The sequence below is a fragment of the Lepidochelys kempii genome, chromosome 2, assembly GCF_965140265.1.
Source record: "Lepidochelys kempii isolate rLepKem1 chromosome 2, rLepKem1.hap2, whole genome shotgun sequence".
Taxonomy (NCBI): domain Eukaryota; kingdom Metazoa; phylum Chordata; order Testudines; family Cheloniidae; genus Lepidochelys; species Lepidochelys kempii.
The window spans coordinates 104,328,983-104,349,963 of record NC_133257.1 but is presented as its reverse complement, the minus strand read 5'-3'; the positions used below and the strand labels follow the sequence as shown (position 1 = coordinate 104,349,963).

Below are 20,981 nucleotides of genomic sequence, written 5' to 3'. Positions count from 1 at the left end.
TGCAAAAATGGAGGAGTAAGATTCCTTGTGCCCTACCCTTCCCTGTCCAGAAGTCATGCACTATCTGGTTCAAAGCATTTATTTGTTACTTAGAGAGACATCTGGGCGTGTCCAGTATCTATATATTGAGGCATTTATACACTGCATATTACTGAGTGCTCAGATACTTCTAATTTGGTTTTTTCCTCTCACTAGAGGATAACAGGTGCATTAAGAACTGGATTAGTAAAGAATCATTCTAGAGATCTGTGCTAGGAAATTAAAGGCAGAAAAAGCTGCCCAGATTGGATTTCCCTGGGATCTCCCAGCCTTCAGTCCCATGGTGTAGAATTAGGGTTTATTTCTTTTGTAGAATCTGGCCACAAACATTTGAGGCCAATTCTCCAATGCTTACTCAGGCTGACTAACAGTAAGTGTATTCAAGCTGTGTGAAGCTTGCAGAACTGGAGCCTTCTAAATTTGTAAGTCTGATCATAAACATTTCTAACCAGGCATTTCCAACTGTAGGGTGCCTAATAGCATAGATTTATTGATAATGGTGCAGAGTAAATACTGTGTACATGCAGGGACCACTTTTCAACATTAATATCTCAGACATCTGAATAATTTTCTCAAAAGACAAATCTATTAGGCCATGCAATTAACTGCTTATCAATTTTTATTTTTAAATTGTAGCTGTTTTTGGAGTCCTATGAGTGCAAATAAATCCTCAAAGACCTGACTCATTGTCATCTCTCTTGATCTCCCTCTTGTTTAATTTAAGATGAACTATTTCTTTTTAACATGGTTTTAAAAAGAGAGGGAGAAAAAATACCATGCTCATGGGCTGTGTCTGACAGCTCTCAGCCAAAACTGAATTTATAAAACTGGATTAGGAACAATGAACTCTGTAAGGGTATCTGCAGTACAGTCTGACCAGAAGCATTACAAACACCTTGCTAATCTACTGCAACTCAGGTAGCCATTTCCCTAGCATGGAGCAGTAAATAGTCAGTTGGTCCATTTCAGTCAGACTTCATTTTTTGTATGTCTCATTTTCTGCCATCCCAACAACCCAGACACAACTTGGTCAACCAGAACTACCCTTTCTTCAGTGTTGTGGGGTGGGCACAGAGTTTTTTCCCTATTTAAAATAAGCTTTGCTGTGAACTCAATGCTTGCGAGCAAAGAGCACATCATCATACAGGCAACAGAAGAATATCTGTCCATAGACACAGGCTGTAAGTCAAGAAGTGTCCTACAATGATGAGCATATGGCTGAAAGGTAAGGAAAGGGCAGGTGCAGAAAGCTGCTACTTAATGGTCCCCTATGAGCATCAGTCAGAGCAGAGATATTTTGAACTACACTGTAAAATAATGATAGCTCATCCTATCACATGGTGCTCAAAAAAACCCATTCACTCTGCACACAATAACCACAACTGAAAAGATGCCTCCACAACTAAGTACTGGGCAGGAGAAAAAGAATGATTACCTTTTTGCTCTGCTTTTCCTTGCTTTTCTTTGTTTTATAAAGATTTCCTCTGCACTGTTTTTAGACAGTTAGGCTGTATCCAGAATGCACCAAAATTGATCAGACAACAGAAGCAGACAGACCAGGTTCTGAAAATTGGTATACAGATTCCTTCCCCATTTCCCTTCCACATCCGACCATGATGGAAAATATCCACTAAAATGTATGTAAGTAGTGTGAAAGCAGCGTTGACACTGTCCACATCACATCTATCGTCACCAAAAGACAACTAGAAGATCATCCACAGATCATGAAGAATTCTGTGACATTCCCTGTTGAATCCCTCATCTTAAAAACCAGCCAAAAAGGAAAACAGGAAAGGGTTGAGAACAAGGGAAATTGAGAGCAGATATCCCCATTAACTAGTGAACAGTATAATTTCTAGAGACAGTGAAGGTGAAACATCGGAGGACATTCTATATCTGTTCGATAGACTTCTTCCCTCCTCCCTAAAATAAATACTTTTCAGTTTACTTTGAGTGGTCCTCTAGTGTATTTGATAAAGGTTGTTCCAAAACAGGCTTATTCCTAACTTATGCAAAAACCAAATGTAACCCACTGGTCAGCATGTGTTACATGTCCATTTCTATGCCTAATCCAGAGAGGATTATTATTACTAATTATTTGTATTACTGTAGTACATAAAAGTCCCAGTCGTGGACCAGGACTTGGTTGTCCTAGGTGCTGTACTAACACAGAACAAAAAGATGGCCCTAGCACCATACAACAGATGAACACAGACAGACAGGAGAATACACAGAAACAGAGCTTGGCTCTTTAGCAGAAGCTGTAGTGACTCAGGCTGATAGCTCTGGTGGTTCAATCCCTGGTGTCAGCCAAAACAGTGGCCATTAAACACCCTCCACAGCCAACACCATCGTCCTGCTGTATTGTCCTTTCCTAGTGGAAATAAAATTTAAATCATCAACAAGAGGTTTGTTAAATCCCTCCAGTCAGAATGGTCGATCGATTATCTTTGCTACCAATAATGCCTCTTTAGAAGTACGAGTATGTGCTGCAGCGTGTCAGTTTGAGCATAGGCAAAAGACATTTTTAAGAGAAGTTGAGTGCATCACCACATGTGACAACTGGCAATTGTGGTTCTCACTTGAAATGGGCTGTTGTTCCAAACTACTGAGGTCTGTCCCCAAAACCCTATTCTTAAGGTGGGGATAAAGTAGCACTTCACACTGTCAGAAAATCTTGACCGGCTGACACCCGGACACAGATAAATTACTTTCCTCTGGAGATGCCCTTCCAGGGAGGATAGCAGCTACTGATGTAGCTATGCTTATGTAGTAATCTTATGGGAGCAATTTTATGTGAAGTAACCAACGAGAGCCCTCTTGCCACAACCTTCCCCCCCAGCCAAAAAATAACCCTATCTAATGGTGAAAAGCTTTCAACAAATTCTTCCCCATTTGTTAGATTTATGGAAGCAATAAGCATCCATAAAACATCTGCCAGATCATTCTACTTTTCAGTTTTGATTATCTGTCTGCTAGTTTGAGGAGAGCTTTAACTATGCAGATGCAAGAAGTGTGAAAGCCATTCAGCTTAGATTTATTCTTGAACAGTACCGGCTGTCTAAAATGGGGCTATAAAATCTAGGCTCCCTGTCTGGTTTGTTGTATGGCTTTGTGCTATTAATTGCAACCTGGCTAACAGGTGCTTGCCGACGTCTTTACATTCTTACCATAAGAAAGGATTATATTTCTATCTGGATGAAAGGGTAGTGCTTGCTTTTAAGTAGAAGTTTAAAAAGGCACAGAGTAGTTCATCATTTCCCAATAAAATTGGATAAAGGGAATCACTGCTAATGAAAAAATGGCCTTTTCTCTTATTTGAGAGGAAGGGGGAAAGCAATTTAACATTGTTATTTGCATATCCACTCTGCTTCACCAAGTGTCAGATGGTCATGAGTTAGACTCACGATGGACTTACTCCCATGGACCTCTCTAATTCCTTTGACTCATCCAGTAATGAGTCCTTTCTGTATCTTCAAACAAGCACATCAAGGTTGGGCCCCAATCCAGAAAAGTATCTAAGCACACACTTAACTTTGATTGAAATTAGACTGGTCACATGCTTAAAGTTAAGCACATGCTTAAGCGCTGTGAGGAATCAGAGCCTTGATGTGACAGCTTTGTCTGCAGTTCTTTTTCCTGGAACAATGTTCGTGAAACTCGACAGCTCATTAACTATTCATCTCTTTTCAAATACCATCTGAAAATGTCTCTTTTTTGCCTTGGCCTATACTTCTTCATTTCTCTCTCCCTCTGATATTGTTGATTTAACTTTGCACCTCTATTCCCTAATGCTGTAAAGCATTTGAAATACAGTTGTGTGAAAAACACCCGAGAAAAAAAAAATTGAGGGGTAAAAGCCTGATCCAAATACATTTGTGACCGGTCGGGCAGGCTCTGCCACATTAAGTTAAAACAATACGATGTTAGCTACTGGCTAAGCGTGAGACAAAGGTCATAAGAATTCTTGGGACCTGAAGGCAGTTAGACAGCCCTGCAGTCAGAGTTGGTCCCTGAAGTCTTCGAGCCTTTTAACTAATTGGTTATGTAGTCCTTGAATATTTTGGATGGAAAGGCTAACAATCTACAAGTGTTAAAATGGACAGCAACCAGTTAAAGAGGGTCACATGGCTATATTTTCAAAAGTATTTAGGTGCCTAAAGATGCAGATAGATGAGATTTCCAAAAGTGCTTAAGCACCAATGGATTTTGATGGGAGTTAGGAGCCTTGCCTGCATAGGCACCTTTGTAAGTCCCACTAGGGGCTTAAATACCTTTGGAAATCTGGCCCAAAGGGCATAGATTAAATGTAAAAGGGACCATTTAACACCCATAATGTCCACCACGAAGCAGTACCATCCAACTTGTGTGTGGAAAGTCTATTTGAATGGAAATCATTTTGGTTAGTGGCATAAAATAGTAGGCAAGGACATTTTATGGCTATAAAATGAGGGAGTCCAGCTACTCACAGGATTAAGTCAAATTCTGCCTTGACACACACCCTGTGTAACCACAAAAATTTCAGTGGGGTTGCATAGGGAGTGGAATAGAGAAAAATATGCTTCCAATATTAATGTGTTTTCAAGTGATATACAAATTCTAACACCAAGTTTCCCTATCTTAAAAAACAAACTAAAACTACTTTTCTTCCCTGGCCATACACCTACCTCAGATTGCTGCTGATATTGCAGAAAATGCCTTACATTCTTTACATATAAGCATTCAGGTAATAAATAATATTTTGAAAGCAGTTCTTAACCTATTCCATTTTGTTTGAATATATTTTTTATTGCTCAGTCCAGTCCATTATGGGAGTAGCTAAATGCTTTAATTAAACATTCTTGAGTATTTGGATTTTATCTCTCATAGATACATCGCACCCTGGTTGTAAAAATGCCATCAGAAGCAGCCAAAATATTTTTCTTTCACTAAAGAGGAGTTATTAATTAGAATAACTATATACCTTACAAATACCTTACATTTATAATCTAGGGCCTTTCCTCCCCATGACTATATACCTTACAAATAGCTTTCTTCCTTTCAAAGTGCTACACAAGCAATATCCATTAGATTACTGACCTGCAGATGAAATGCAGCCACCTTCAGGTAGAATGCAGCAGCCATTTTATACAACACTAGACAATCATGTTTAGAATGAAGAATGAGAAATCTCTCTACCTGGGAGAAGTTTTTAGACTCACCGAATGTGTCAGATTCATTGTTGGTGTAACTCCATTGAAGTCAATTCACCCCAGCTGGAATTTGGCCAGAACTATCTAATGAATTTGTCTTCGGGTTTTCTATAATGCCCATCATAAATTACTTCTCTGGAAACTCCAGGGTTAATACCTTAACTCTTGCAAAAAGTGCAACATTATCATTAACGACCATGAGTGTTCAGGGCCTGGATTTTGCTTCTCAAGTGGTCAGGTTCTCAATTTTCAACCTCATCTGAAATATGGCCTCTCCAGCAGCACTATATGCCCCCATCACTGGCTGGGGCATTGATTCAGTACTGACTCAGAGCGGAGAATACCACCTATTAAACACTGAAGGCAATTATGACTAGTAGCATATTTCTGTGAGCCAAAGTATAAAAACCCTTGCCAATCATTACCTTATCACGACTGACTAACCAGCACCCTGGATTTGCCAGTGCTGAAGCATTATTAGCTTGCTGGGTGTGTCAGCTCATCCTGCTCTCCCAACATTTAGAAATCAAGACTGATGATAGCTCCGGGCTGCTGAGGCAGCTCCACACCCAAGCAGGTAGAGTGCAAATATGCAGAAGTGGAACACTGCATTAGGAACGCCGGTAGGTGAGCACTGCTATACGCAATTTTAAATGCAAAAGAAAAAATATCATCAAAAGTAAATGCACAGAGGAAGATGCAGCCATCAACGTGGGGGAAATCCATCCTACCTGCAGGAATTCCTAATAATCAGACTCTACGTGGATGATGCAAGGGGGCTGGGAGGTGAACAGTACCCTCCAGTCTTGGAGTCAAGGCCCAGGACTACACCCTGTGGCACGGAATAGCAGCTACAGCCCTTCTATACCACTTGATTTGGTGTTGGGGGAAAGTAGACCAGTGTAAACATGGCTCTTGCTTGATAATAAAACTGGTGGTGACCACGTCCACGGCATGCAGTGGGAGTGGGGTAAGCACCTATTGTGCAGCAGCTTTGCCTGTATTCCCGTCATGTAGCCCCAATGTAAGGCTTAAATGGTGCAGCCCTCTGCAGCATGGATGAATTTCACCTGCCTCAAGGAGCCAGAGGATCTATGGGAAAATTAGGCTTACACCCTGCAGAGCCCGTCACCTCTATGAGGGGAGCCTGCCCTCCTTCCACACTCTCTCCTGACAGTGAGCATGTTTCCCTCAAGAGCCGTTGGCGCCCAGCTGCAGCTGAGCAGTTTCCTCTCCTCCAGGAGGAGTGAATACTGGGGGGAGGGAGCTAATGCGGACTCGAAAAGAGTTAAACACTGGCTGGCTAGAGAAGAGTAACCTCCAGGGCAATTAGCCACAGAGTTTAACCTCCTGTATTTGAGGACCATGCCACACACAGCGGTTGCTCCCTGGCTCTTCTTCCTCGGTGGCCTAACACACCCTGCAAATGTCTCCAGTGTGTGTGGGGGAAGCATCTTTGGGTCTTTTCTAGTGCATTTTCTCCTCTGTGTTGCTGAAGGAAAGGGAAGGGAATATTTTTTTTAAAGTTTAAAATGAACCCTCCAAAAGTAACAGCAACAGATAAATGCAGCTACCAGAGCACGAAAATAGTAAGCAGAGCATACAGAGGAAGCAGTGGAGGTCAACAGAATTTCATAATGGATTTTAGTAACATAACACAATCAAAAACGCTAAACTGGATCAGAGTGAAAAACCTGCACCAAAACCCCAGATCAAAACACCCCTGCACTCCGGAAAAGCATGGATTCAGATCTGAACTTTGCAGCTCTGGTCTGTCACCAGCTCATCATGAAGTGAGCTGTAGCTCATGAAAGCTTATGCTCAAATAAATTGGTTAGTCTCTAAGGTGTCACAAGTACTCCTTTTCTTTTTGCAAATACTAACACGGCTGTTACTCTGAAAACAGCTCATCAGACAATCCCCTTCCTCAGAGGGCCTTACTGAAGAAATCAATGCTCTCACTTCTCATGCTTGGGCATTCTAAATTCTCTCTTCTTTTATATAGTTTACTTTTAAAAAATCCAAACAAAGAAACAAGTCTGGTCCAAGCCAGGTAAGCTAAGGCTCACCATATTCCTGAGTGGATGACACTGCAAAAGTTGGGAAGGATGAAGAGAGGGTTAATCTGGGGAAACTTTTCTCTGTCCATATGGCTGGGGCAATCTACTCCTGCCTTCTAGTGCCTGTGTCTCCACTGTGCCAGTTATTTGAGTTTCCTCCACCAATACCCTTGCAATCTTGTGCAACAGCCTATTTACAACATCCCCTATGCTTCCAGCCTTCACCTCAGGACCTGAGAGGCGCAGAGGTCTCCCTTCCCCAAGGCTTCTGTGAAACTGTGCTCAACTAGCCCTGTTCCTTTCTCTCCCTGGCAATGCCTTCCTGTGTCTCTCTATCAGTTTTGAGCTGATGAGCTAATTGGCTTATTAGCTCACCAGCTAATTATCTTGAATTACCCCAATCAGCTTTTCCTAGGGGAACTAATGGGTGACAAAATGATCAGAGTGCAGGCTTGCCTGTTAACTCCCTGCACTCTGCCACAGTCTCCTTTGGAAATGTGGGGTTGCGGTGAGAGGGGCATAGTGCTTAATCTCCCTATGCTAACAGAAGGATTGAAAAATAGATTCATCTTTATCAAACCAACAGATCAAGCTGGGTACTTACTCCTTGATAAATTCTTTCCTCTTCCTTTCTTTGCCACTTGTCTGCCCCCTTCGTTTTCCCTTTCCTTCCTTCCTGCTGTCCTCTCTATTCAGAGGCAGCATACTTCATTCCCTGCATACTGGAGCAAGAGATTATAGGGGAAGTGCCTGGACACATGTAGCCCAATTAAATGTTGGCAGTGTATTCAGTGTTTCCACTACGCGAGTTGGAAATTTTTAAATGTCAAGTTGGCCACTGTGAATTGAAGCTTCCCATCTACATTTCCCTGCATTAAGCAGCTAATGGAGTAGGTATTCATTGTCATCAAGTGTTCTGCCACACATCTCACTTTAAGACCATTCACAAATGTTCAGCTAAAATTCTTCGTCTTTCAGCAGGTCTCTCCCATAATCCCATGTCACCAATGACTTTTGGCAGAAAGAAACAACAAACTATGACTCTGCAGACTCTCACTCACTCTCTCCTTAGCTATCTCACTAAATATATACAGCATTCCTCGCTGAGTATCATTTCGAGCTTGCATAATTCCTTCAAATAATGTGATACATCACAGATTCTGAAGCAGATAAACACATACTGACTTTGTGTGCACAGACTTTACATGATCTGAATCCATCCAGCAATACAGCTGGTCTTTTGAAAGGATGTTACTCCCAGAACAAACTTTGTAGCTTCAAGGCAATCATTTTCAGTATTGATCCAAACCGTACTGGCCTTACTCACATTAGCAGACTTCAGTGGGACACTTTATCATGAGAGTAAGGGGAATAAGGTATGAGCCTTTACAAGCAGAATTCATTACAGGTAGAAGTAAAACACAAACAGAACTGCCCTGATACAATAGAACCTCAGAGTTACAAACATCAGAGTTATGAACTGATTGATCAACCACACACTAGAACTGGAAGTATGCAATCAGACAGCAGCAGACAGGGGGGAAGGGCAAATACAGTACAGTACTGTGTTAAACGTAACCTACTAAAAAAAAAGGGAAAGTTTAAAAAAAAGATTTGACAAGGTTAATAAACTGTTTTTGTGCTTGTTTCATTTAAATTAAGATGGTTAAAAGCAGCATTTTTCTTCTACATAGTAAAGTTTCAAAGCTGTATTAAGTCAACATTCAGTTGTAAACTTTTGAAGGAACAACCATAACATTTTGTTCATGGTTACGAACATTTCAGAGTTATGAACACCTCGGGAACAGAGGTTGTTCGTAACTCTGAGAATCTACTATACTTTAAAATGTGTTTGGGGGCGGAGCAGGGGGAGGGAAGGAAGGAGATTCGCTTATCTAATCCTTTAAACATTTCTTACTAGAAGAAACCCTGCTTATTGTCATTCTGTGTAGCAAAATGCACCATAATTTAAAAAATGTCTATGAAAGAGGAACCCCCTGCAGGTTCTTAGTGCAACTCAGCAAAATATTATGAGGGCTTAATCTTGCTCGTCTTGTTACTGAGAGAAGTCCCATTAAAATGAATGAGATTACTCACATGAGTAAAACAAAGAGGATTCAGTTTATGACACTACTTACTTAAATACTGAAGATATAGAAACTAAAAAGTTTAGTAGCACCCAGGATACTACATTAGGAGCTCAGATATATACCAAAGCGATTAGAGTTTTGGATAAGGATCTAACCAGGCTACATGAACTAAAATAGTTCTTCATTTTCTACTTCACTGCTATCTCCAATTTAGTCACACATTTCCATGATACTGGATCCAATTCTGCCATTCAATAAGCATTCACAGCTACAGCTGGACCCAATAATAATCATAACCTGAGGAATTTACCCAGCTGACTTCAATGTGAACTGCATAGGTGTAATCTGGCAGCAGAAACAGGCCCACTATATTTAAATTCTAACCAAATATTTGTTAAGCTGGGAATTAGTGCGCAGATATAAGATACACATTTATTTGTATCTTCTTATTCAATATGATGCAACAGTAGGAAGAAAAGAAGAAAACAATCATATACAGAGGCCTTGTTTTTCTACAGCCAGTCTATGGAATTAAAGGTATGTATGATGCTGCTTCTCGTCATTAAAGATCTCTTGGCACTTTTTATTTTGGCAAAGGAAAGGGGTGCTTCCCCCAGTATGCCAGGATAAACAAACATCCTTGCCATTACAAATATCAATACCTGCACAACAGGATGTCCCCCAGCAGATGCCTTCACAGCCCCTCGACTCCCCTCCGTCTCATAATGAGCTCTGTGATGGGATTTGGGCTGCTCTTCAATCCGAAGTTCATAAGGTCCTGAGTGAGATGGCAACTGCCAATCAAGGGCAGGCAGGGATGGGCTATAATGGAAGAGAAAGTGTATTAAATATTAACATCAAGTAGACTATCACAGACCACAAGAATCTGGTTCTATTACTTTAGAGACCATGTTTAGCAGTTCATCCTTCACCATCTTACATTTAAAATTTCATCAGTATGGATGTCATGACATAAGTAATTTAAAAGGCAATGGTTATTTTATGAAGATTTATAAGTAAAGCATAATTGATGGGCTAGATGCTGTCGGATTTGTAAACAAAATGGAAAATTTTCTAAGCATGGTTTAAAAACGCTTTAATGTATTGATCGTTGAATCAAAGGACAAAGGTGGATACAAAGGAATTTAAAGAGTGGTTCTAGTCTGAAAATGACTATTAACTTGGCATCATGGAAGTTCTACATTTAATGTACCTCACTGACTAGATCAACTATGCTTCGTTTACAAGAAAAAAAATCCCCCCCCCCCCCCCCCGCAACTTCCAAGCCTGAAAACTCGTGTTGGATTCCCAAAGTTAAGCAGGGTTCTTTCTGGCTGATATTTCATCAACAACGTAGATCTTCAAGCAGAACTTAATTAAGAATTACATTGATGGTGATATACAAGACAAAATAGAATCCAACTCAGTCTCCCAGTTCTATACTGACTCTGCAATTATAACAAAGTAAAAATAATAAAGACATTATTGTCACTAAACAATCAGACATGACTGAATACAATAATAAGAAGCTGCAGGTTTTACAGAGCCACTTTCAGAGAACCTCACTTTAAAATAATGTCAGGAGAGAGCATTACTGAAAGCAGTGTACTGTTTATGTCAGAAAATAAAACCATTGGTTATAACTGTGTTTGATAGGCTCAGGCTTGCTGTAACTTTATTGGTCTTAAAATTAAAGCAAGCCACAGCCTTCTGATAGAAATAATAGGTTTTAGGTTAACTGCATAAGCTTTCAAAACCCTGGAATTGGTAAAGTCTCTCAATAGAATGACCTTCAAACATACCTTCAGCTATTCAAATAGTACAACAAATTTAAAATAGACAGTTATTATATATTATATTTTGCAATTATATAGTGCCTTACCATATCTGATCATGCACCATACAAGTCAGCAGAAGTTTTTCCATTAACTTGAACAGGAGCAGGATCAAGCCCTAGATGAGAATCTCAATTTGATTTACAGAAGCACTTACCTCCATTGTACAGATGCGAAAGCCAAGACAGAGAGAGGCTAACTTGCCCAAGTTCATATAAGAAGGAGTGACCTAAAGAAGAGCTGTGTGTAAGCTCAAGAGCTTGTCTCTCTCACCAACAGAAGTTGGTCCAATAAAAGATATTACCTCACCCCCCCGGTCTCTGTATGAAGGAGTGTTATTTGGAATTAGCCAGTCCCCTGCTCTGACCACTACAATGCCATTGTCGGAAGACAGGATACTGGGCTAAATGGACCTTGGTCTGATCCAGTATAGCTGTTCTTATGCTACAGCCAGGATTTGAGGAGAGTGAACCAGTGCTGTGAATGGGACAGTTTGAAGTTCTGACACTTGCGTTAGATGATCCACCAGAGATACCCTTTGTCTACGGTTGGCTTATTATACAAAAAGACATGCTGAGATGGTCATACAGCAGAGACAAGCCAATGATGAATGATCAGATGTGTACCAGTAATTTAAAATATTATAACACAGATAGTGTTCCATACACTCCAAGATATTCAAAGCAAAGCTATAAATGAGATGAAATACACAGGAATGACATTACACCAGTTAACTATGAGCATCCCCATTAGTGGTTCTCAAAGCTGGTCCGCCGCTTGTTCAGGGAAAGCCCCTGGCGCACCGAACTGGTTTGTTTACCTGCCGTGTCCGCAGGTTCGGCCGATTGCGGCTCCCACTGGCCATGGTTCGCCGCTCCAGGCCAATGGGGGCTGCAGGAAGGGCGGCCAGTATGTCACTTGGCCTGCGCCGCTTCCCGCATCCCCCATTGGCGTGGAGCGGCAAACCGTGGCTGGTGGGAGCCGCAATCGGCCGAACCTGCGGACGCGGCAGGTAAACAAACCTGTCCGGCACGCCAGGGGCTTTCCCTGAACAAGTGGCAGACCGGCTTTGAGAACCACTGCCCTAAACAACCCTGTCAGGCTCTGCTGCTTGCTTAGTCAGCTAGAGGCCTTTGACATGAACACAGCCCCACGGCATCCTCAAAGGTGAGAACAAACCATTTTTAAAAAAAATCTTTTCAATATAATAGCTTAAGGAATTAAAACTGTGAGGACTTTATGCTGGGGGCATGCAATGCATTTTCCTTCTTTTCAAATCACCTTCTTTCATAGAAATGAGTTGTCTTAAAGGAGGCCACAGGCACAAGAGAGGTTCCCTATTGGATGCACGTAGTGTACAAGCAAGCACCTTTTCAATCTGAGGCAGAAAATTACATCTCAGAGTTCTGGTGACTCCACAAACCAGTCAAGACTCTTATAGTTTGTCTCACCACTAAAACCCCTGGACAGACAGAAGAATATCCTCCTCCCCTTGTCTGTTATTTAGGCCCTGACACTTTACAGACATACATTTGCTTACTTTAGCCACTGTGAATAGTCCCATTGACTCAACACATAAAGGTAAGCCCAGTCACAAGGCTTTCCAGAACTGGGCCCTTAGTCTAGATATGCTACAAAAGCTAATTGTTTTTTAATTTTTATTCAGTACCTTTTTACCAGCATGTTTAATTTGTAACCGGGAGCACATGTATGTAATTATAGGCAGTGCTGCTAGCACCGTATTGCCCAACACTTCCCATTATAACACCTTATTTTCAGTTGGTTTTAACTTTGCCAAATGTTAACCATTTAGGCTGAAATTTTTCAGGCTGGGTGTCTCCTCAGACTGGGTTTTTTGGAAAATGTCATCATCAAAATGATTCAGCCATTTCTGAGAATTAAGCTACGGGAAAAATGCTGGTTTGCACATTACACATTTTTGGTGACCTTTACTTTGAAAAGCTCTAACATCACCATGCTTTGGAGCAGGAACGGCCAAGTTATAGACTTTCAAAAAAAAAATCACACTTCAGAAGAGACTTATTAGTTTAATAGCTAAAATCTCCAAAGATTCCATTGTCACTGGGCATGCTCAACATAAGAACTGCCATACTGGGTTCATCTAGCCCAGTATCCGGTCTTCCAACAGTGGCCAATGCCAGGTGCCCCAGAGGGAATGAACAGAACGGGTAATCACCAAGTGATCCATCCCCAGTTGCCCATTCCCACCTTCTGGCAAACTGAGGCTAGGGACACCATCCCTGCCCATCCTGGCTAATAGCCATTGATGGACCTATCCTTCATGAATTTATCTAGTTCTTTTTTGAACCCTGTTATAGTCTTATAGACCTTCCCACCCTACAGGTTCCTAGATCCCAGCTCCAGGCCAAGCCCAGATGTCTACACAGCAATAAAACAGCCCCGCAGCCTAAACCCTGCAAGCCCATGTCAGCTGGCATGGGCCAGCTTCAGGTTTTTCTTTGTTGTATAGACATACCCTCACACTCCCAGTGCTGACCAGAATTCATATGCCATCCCCACAGAGCAACTGAGCATACTCCATTCCCTCATAGCTCCTACCTGCATCTGGACTGTGCATGCACCATCCCCACAGAGTGGCTAAACATGCTCCAGCACTGGTCTACAGAGTCAAAGGTGGCTACAGACCCAAGAGGGGAGGGGTACAGGAACTGAGAGCAGGGAGCCCGTCTCTTCTGTCCTCTCAATGACCCTCCAACTGCCTGGGTTCCAGCACAGGGAAGAGGAAGCTGCCTGAATCAAATGCAAAGCAGACAAGAGACAAAGTAGAGGGAGGGAAAGTGGAGAGACAAGGAGTGGTGAGACTGGCACTGGCATGGGTGGGAGAAGCCTGGGATAAGGAGCAGGGGAGGATACTGATTGAGTCATACTGAGATCCCTGGAGGGGAGATTAGGACTGGCTGGGCAAGGAGACTGGGACTTAGAGGAGAAGCCTGAGGAATGGAGACTGGGATTAGGCAAAGAAAATGGGAATTGGGATAAGGAGCCGGGGAAGGGCCGTGGGGGGAGAGAGACAGGACTCAGACAGATTTAAGGCAGAAGAGGACAAGGTTGTGAGAAATGGGCAGAAGAGTCTGTGCTGATCCATTTACCTCCATAATCCTGTCTCCCAAGAAAGTAAGCCTCACCCATGTCTAATTACTCAAATCAAGCCACACCTAAACACAACAAGGGCACACACCCCTCCAGAGCCTGAAATGAAACCCAAGATTCCAGAGTCTCACGAGTCCCCTGCTGTCAGCAAATATCTGTGAACTTATCTGGCAAAGTGTGTCTCTCATCTCCCACTAGTGCTGGTCCACATAGCGGATGATAATCTACTACTATCAATTACTTTGTTAGCCCAAGCGGCAGAGATCAGTGTAGTGTAACTAAAGGGTCCAACCCTCCTGATGATGCCAATATGATGCCACATTGTGGACATTTCTGTTTTTTCAATATTTGCAAAGGAAACCTTAAATCTGGCATATCCTAACTTGCATGCTTGACTTTGCAATCTTAATAATGTTCTTTAAACATCTTTTTTTGAGTAATTTATATCATATATACACATACTACATACCTACAGTATTATAGTTGCCCTTAATTTTCCAGTTTTCCTTAAGATAAATTTTTCGTTAAAGTATTTATATTGCAATAGCACCTAGAAGCCCCAGTCATGGGCCAGGGCTCTACAGTACTAGGTGCTGCACAAACATGGTTATCTAGGTATCAAAGATTCTCTTGTACTTTTTTTAGACTTACTATAGGATGTATCTTGAAAACTGTAGCTACTGAAGTTATTTCTCTGCCAATGCTTATGGTTGGATCCTGCACCACCAAAGCCAATGGGAGGTTTGCCACTGAATACAACGAGGGCAAGATGAAGTCTTTTGGGGGCAACAGTACCTTCAGGCACAGCCCACAGTAAGGGTTGGGTTGGAGCTACCCTGCCCTGGCAGGGCACTGCGTGGCAGAGTTGCAGAGTGCCTACTGGAACTCCTCAGTGTGGAAGGGGAACATGCTGCTACTACACCGCTTTATGGGATGCTGGCTTACTACTCCCAGCATGGCTAGCCAGCACCTCAAATGATGCAAGAGAGCAGCAGGACCATGGCCTGCTTACCACCCTTAGGGGTGCTGTGTACCCCTGAAGCATTAAGAGCAGTGCAGCTCACCCAAGCACAGGGACTGCAATTCTGTCTGGTTCTTATGCAGGCAACAAAATGGGGAAGGATGATAGGGTCTCTTATGCCCTCCCCCAGCACTGTGCATTCACACAAGCAGAACCTGGCCCTTAGTTATTGAAAGGCAGCTGGCAAGTGTTTAAGACCACCATTGTGTACATATTGCATTCTGGATATACTTCTGCCTGAAAGATTCCTGGAAAACTTTCTGGAGAAACTCTATTTGACTGCAACAATAAATAACAAAGACCAGAGCAAAACACCTGCATATCTCCTGCTGATGATCAGCACACATATTTAAACAGATGTTTCTGGTTTTAGGTATGTTCATATTTGATGGATCTTTTCTCTCTTTTTCTGAGGACATGGCCTCTATTGGATTAAGACATTTTACCACTAAATAAAAAAAGCACTAATCCAACTACCAGAACAAATCTTAGAGTCCTCACGTGCAAAAAGAATAATAATAATAATAATAATAATAAAAGATATGAAACTGCCTGGAAAATAACCTGATCTCCTCTGATTTTTTTCTTTGTTTAAAATCTTTAAATTAGCACCTAAAATTGTAATAGCATTAAACTAAAAAGGAAAGTTACTGATTCCAATGTAACACTGATCATAAAAATCTGGTTTGCTGTTAGCTTCCTATCATCAAAATTCCACTGTGAATCCTGACTGATAATAAATTGACAATGAATGATAGCTTTCCTGATAAAGGAAGCAGAGTGATGATTTTAACAGTTTCATGGGCTGTGGCTGTCAGAGCTATTTCCTATTTTAGGTTATCTTCATCATGCACTTAATTTCCTGCAGCATAATATGGTTAAAGGAAAAAAATCATGGAGCAAATATTTTAGTGTTAAAAAATTAATCTGAGTGCTGAAAAGATCCCTATCAATTTGGGAGAGCTCAACTATACAAGCTGGTGAAGCCCTCATTGTAGTGGAGAAAAGAACACCAGGACAGATCCTCAGCTGGTGTAAACTGGTATAGCTCCATGGACTTGTTCACACCAGATTCTCATTTTCAAGAATAAAAGTTTTCTCCTGTGACATGATAAATCCAGCTGTGATCCTTCTAAAAGCCATAAGCAGGCCTGCTTTTTTCAAGTCAGTTAAATTTAAAAAAAACTGGATCACCTTAACTCAATGGGACATAAGTCCGACTACAAGATTGATGAATAGTGATTTAGTTCACCTATCCAGATAAAGCATGTGATTAAATCAATCACAGATTAGCCAGTCTGACTGACCTCTGTCTTTAATAGAAAAAATTTAGATTAGCAGACAAAGAATATATTAAGCAGTATGTTATCATGTCAGTTGAAATAAAAAAGATCTTGAGTAAAATTTTCACAGGTTCCTAAGTGATTTCTGGGCCTAAGCTGCATTTTCAAAAGTGACAGGCATTTAGAAGCCTAAGTCTTACTGAAAGTCAATGGGATGCAGGTTTCTAAATGCCTACATCACTTTTCAAAAAGGAGCTTATGCTCATAAACTTTTGCAGATTTTACCCTTTAACTGACCCTGTCATATTTAAGGATCTCAGCACTGATCTGGTGACTGATCTTACATTAGGCCTAATTCTGATCTCACTTCCTGTATATCACTGTAAATCAAGAGTAATCCATTGAAGTTAATGGTGTTACAACAGTGTAAAAATGGTTTATTGGAGAATCAAGCCTTATGTGTGTTCCAATGCCTAAGTACAAAGACAGGGTGACTGAGAATCAGGCCCTCTTAAGCCTTTCCTTATCACTCTTGTAGTGTAATGAGGCCCTAAAGTGGGTGGAAACAACCCCTGAGAATATCCCCAGTGCAAAATGTCTTCCTAACCACGGAAGAACTGGTGTGAAGGCTCTGCACTGGCCCTGCTCCCAGCCCGTGGCATAGGGGACATGGCTGGAACTGAACTCAGTAAGACTAATTGCATGAGTAGATTTATTCAAATGCATAAGTGTTTGAGAGCTCAGGCCCTAAATCTGTCCAGCTGGCCTAATTCTCAGTTGCACCTTTCCAATGTTTAGGGCAAAGATGGATGTGAGAGTGGGGAAGGGAATGTGGCTTATAAAAATGAATAAAAAGGCACTTTAGCATTCCCACATTCTGGGTTGTGAGTAGTTAATAATGTTTAGGAAAGATCTCTGATATCATGCCAAGAGAAAGTTTTTTCTTTCTTAATGCCAGTTTCTATGGTAAGCTTTAGTTTCATAATAATTCTTTTTTTTTTTTTAAATTACCAATTTACATCTCATCTTTACCCTAAGAACAACAATATTTAGCCTTAAAACAGCAGTTCAGCCTTACCTATAGTTTAAAAGGAAGGTCCTGACTGCTGGTGATTATTAAAGATCTCATGATACTTTTTTGCAAGAACAGGGAAGTTAGTACCAATGCCCTAACTAGATTCCAATGTGGTAACTAGTATACTTGGCCTACCTATTATAATTGTTATTAATCATATTTATATTAGAATGGAGCTCAGAGATAATAATGAAGACGGACATTTCATAGGATAAGTCTCTGTAAAAGCACATGTGAAGACACAGTCACAGTCCTGAAGTGCTTGCAATATGAGAAATATATTTACTGTATATTCCCCCTGCAGGTTTATTTGCATAGATTTTTCTCACTGCCTGTGCTACACAGTTGAGCAATGCAGCCGAGGGCTGTTAAAACAGATGCTATGTTCCGCTACAGAGGTGGCTGCATTTCCTTAGTATGTGAAGCAAGTGACTCCTGTTTCTAGTTCCTAAAGTACTTTGGGATTCTTCATGATGAAAGGTGGTATAGAAATGTAAATTATTATGATGATGCTCAGGGGCAATCCTTATGAATTTGAGCATCCTATAATCTATATTTCAAAACGTATTGGCATAGACAAAAATTTATTCTTATTGATTTTTCAGATAAGAGCATGGACACAGCAAAGAAATATTTCATAAAAACAGCACAGTTAAAAATTGGAGGCTTCCCTCACTGCTCTGAATTTAATATTATACTATGCTAAAACTAGCCATAAAAAAAACAAACAAAACAAAACAAAGGCCATGAATAAAGATCTCACAAGGGAGCTTGGACACATCCCAAAACAATGGGAGAGAAGAGTTCAGATTAACTAAGCCACTGCCCCAGGGTAGCCCTCAGCACCCTACTACAACAATCTAACAAGCTCAGCCCCACAGGATACCGTAGCAATCAACTTTACCTAAACAACAGATATAACATGTGGGTATATGAGAACTGATACCAGTCCTGCAAATGCTTTGCTATAGGGAGTAGGATGCATAGCTGGAAATACTTCAGGCACACACAGACGGTGCGCCCACTGCTACACCGCATTGTTGAGTGTTACTTACTAACCCCCATGGGACAGCTCTGCTGGCTCATCTTTATGGGATGGAGCCATGGCCTTCCCAACTCTGTGACCCCTTGAGTTGCAATACTTTCCGATGGAGCAGCCCATGCACTCCCCTACGCATAGCAGCTTCAGTTCTGCCTGACTGCAAGAAGGAGAAAAGGGGAAGGTAAAGACAAAGAATCCCAAATAGATCACTGTAAAATTTGGTGAGGACGGGGTGGGGCGCTGATTTGTGATTTTTGAACACTTGGGGGTTTGCAAAACTGGAGGTTGAAGAATCTAACACCAATTCCATAACAAAATGTACATATGCACAAAGACCAAATGTGCGTTTGCCACTCAGGTAGACGGGTACCCAGCCACCCAATTTGTGTTTGTAAATTACAGCTTCCATGTGTAAAAATATATGAACATGCATTTCTGTGGGCACAAGTACTTGTATGTATATTTTTAAGGCTGAAAAACTGAGACTGCAGCTAAAAAGTTAGCTTTCAACTTTTAGAAAAAACAAGCCATACAAGAAAACATAGTAGGGAGCTTTTATAAGCCCACCTGAAACTGACATTCAGTTCCTGGAAGCTCCTTTTCATGTGGTACACCTCATACATACCATGCATGACCAATGAACCTAGCAATACTATACTGCTCTATAATTAATGCAAACACGAATGTTACGGGCCATCAGGCCATCACACTTTCTGGATTCATGTAATAAAATAAGCTTGATATACAAAAGGATGCTGTTGCTTTTCAATGGACAAGTCTCTAGGAAATTTCAAATGTTATATAGTCCAGACATACAGATCTATAAGTTCAACATACAGAAACACACACCCCACATAAGGTTTTCAGAAATCTGGAATTTTTGTGGAGTGAGATGCCGGTTGTTTTTGATACTATAAAGAGAATTTTTGGACATGCAAATAATTATTTTAAAGCCTATTTTCTAAACCTTTGTAAAAAAAAAATCCTAAACACTGTTTGGTCACAATATTGTCTTTATCTATGCCTAAGATTAAAAGTGAAATAAAATTTAGTATTTCTAGTTTGATTTTGAACTTATCATCCTTCATGCACATTAGCCCAAAAACATTTTAAGAAAGTATGTAAGGTACATATAGAGAGATGTAACTTTATATAGAGATTGCTTGATAAATACAGAAAAATATCTGTTTCCAAAATAAATGGCTGATAAGGTGTTTCCTTTTCATTATATTCTGCATTTATTCTTGAAGAGGAATTACAAATGGAAGATGATCCGTTCTATAGATTGTTGAGACAGGTACAATTCAAGAGGATGCCTGAGTCACATTTTTACACTTGCTTTGTCTTATGGAGTCTACAGATAAATCATGAATGTAATAAAAGTGAGATAAGCACTAGCCATCCTAATAACAAAGATCCTGGAATAAAAATTAAGAAGTGATCTTCATAATATTCTATCTTCCCTCCTTTCTTCTTTACCCTCCATATAATAATTTACCTTTAGAATATTTTCCTACATAAATGGAGAACTTTAGATAGCAAATATTCTATTTTGCTGCAAGCAAAATTGTTCGCATTGCTATCACTCAGCTTATATCAGTGAACTTGTATCTTGTAAATATCTGTTTCCCTTATAAACATGTTCTATATCCTACAGCTCAGCATACAAGATTAAAGGCCAAGGTCCTGATCCTGCAGAAAGAGCCATGGGGCAGACTCAACTCATCAACATCTTCTAATGCCACGTGCCTTGAATGGGACTGTATGCAGATACATACAATTCTGCATTGGGATCCACAACACTGCATTGGGATCCACAACACACATGCAGAGTTCCAGGGGCTTCAGCAGGTCTCTGTGTGAGCATAAGGGTTCATGCTAACAGATCCCAATGTAGGACTGGGGTCTAAGCATCCAACCAATCCTACTTCCATTGAAGTCAATGGGAGTTAGTTTTGCCAATAAACTCAGAATCAGGATCAGAGTCTAAATTGGCCCAATCCTGCAATCCTTATGCATGCTTTGAACCAATACTGAAATTAATAGAAGTGTTAGGTACACAAGGACTACAGAATCAGGCAAGCCTCATTTGAGGTAGGAATTATTCTAGCCACTTATCTATTCCTTCTTTCTCTCTCTACTCCCTTCCCCTCCTGCCCCCCAAACCCTGGACTAGTTTTAATTACAATAAGTGAAAAAGTGTCACCAATTT

The 20,981-nt window shown here is 40.9% G+C and overlaps 1 protein-coding gene across 3 annotated transcripts in view; it reads right to left on the bottom strand.

Moving 5' to 3' along the window:
* NFATC1 (nuclear factor of activated T cells 1) overlaps nt 1–20,981 on the bottom strand; it is a 147,559-nt gene that overhangs the window by 110,527 nt on the left and 16,051 nt on the right. For all 3 annotated transcript variants that reach the window (XM_073331805.1, XM_073331807.1, XM_073331806.1), the window contains exon 3: nt 10,044–10,203. In XM_073331805.1, coding sequence (XP_073187906.1) covers nt 10,044–10,203 — 160 coding nt within the window. The remainder of the gene's footprint in view (nt 1–10,043; nt 10,204–20,981) is intronic.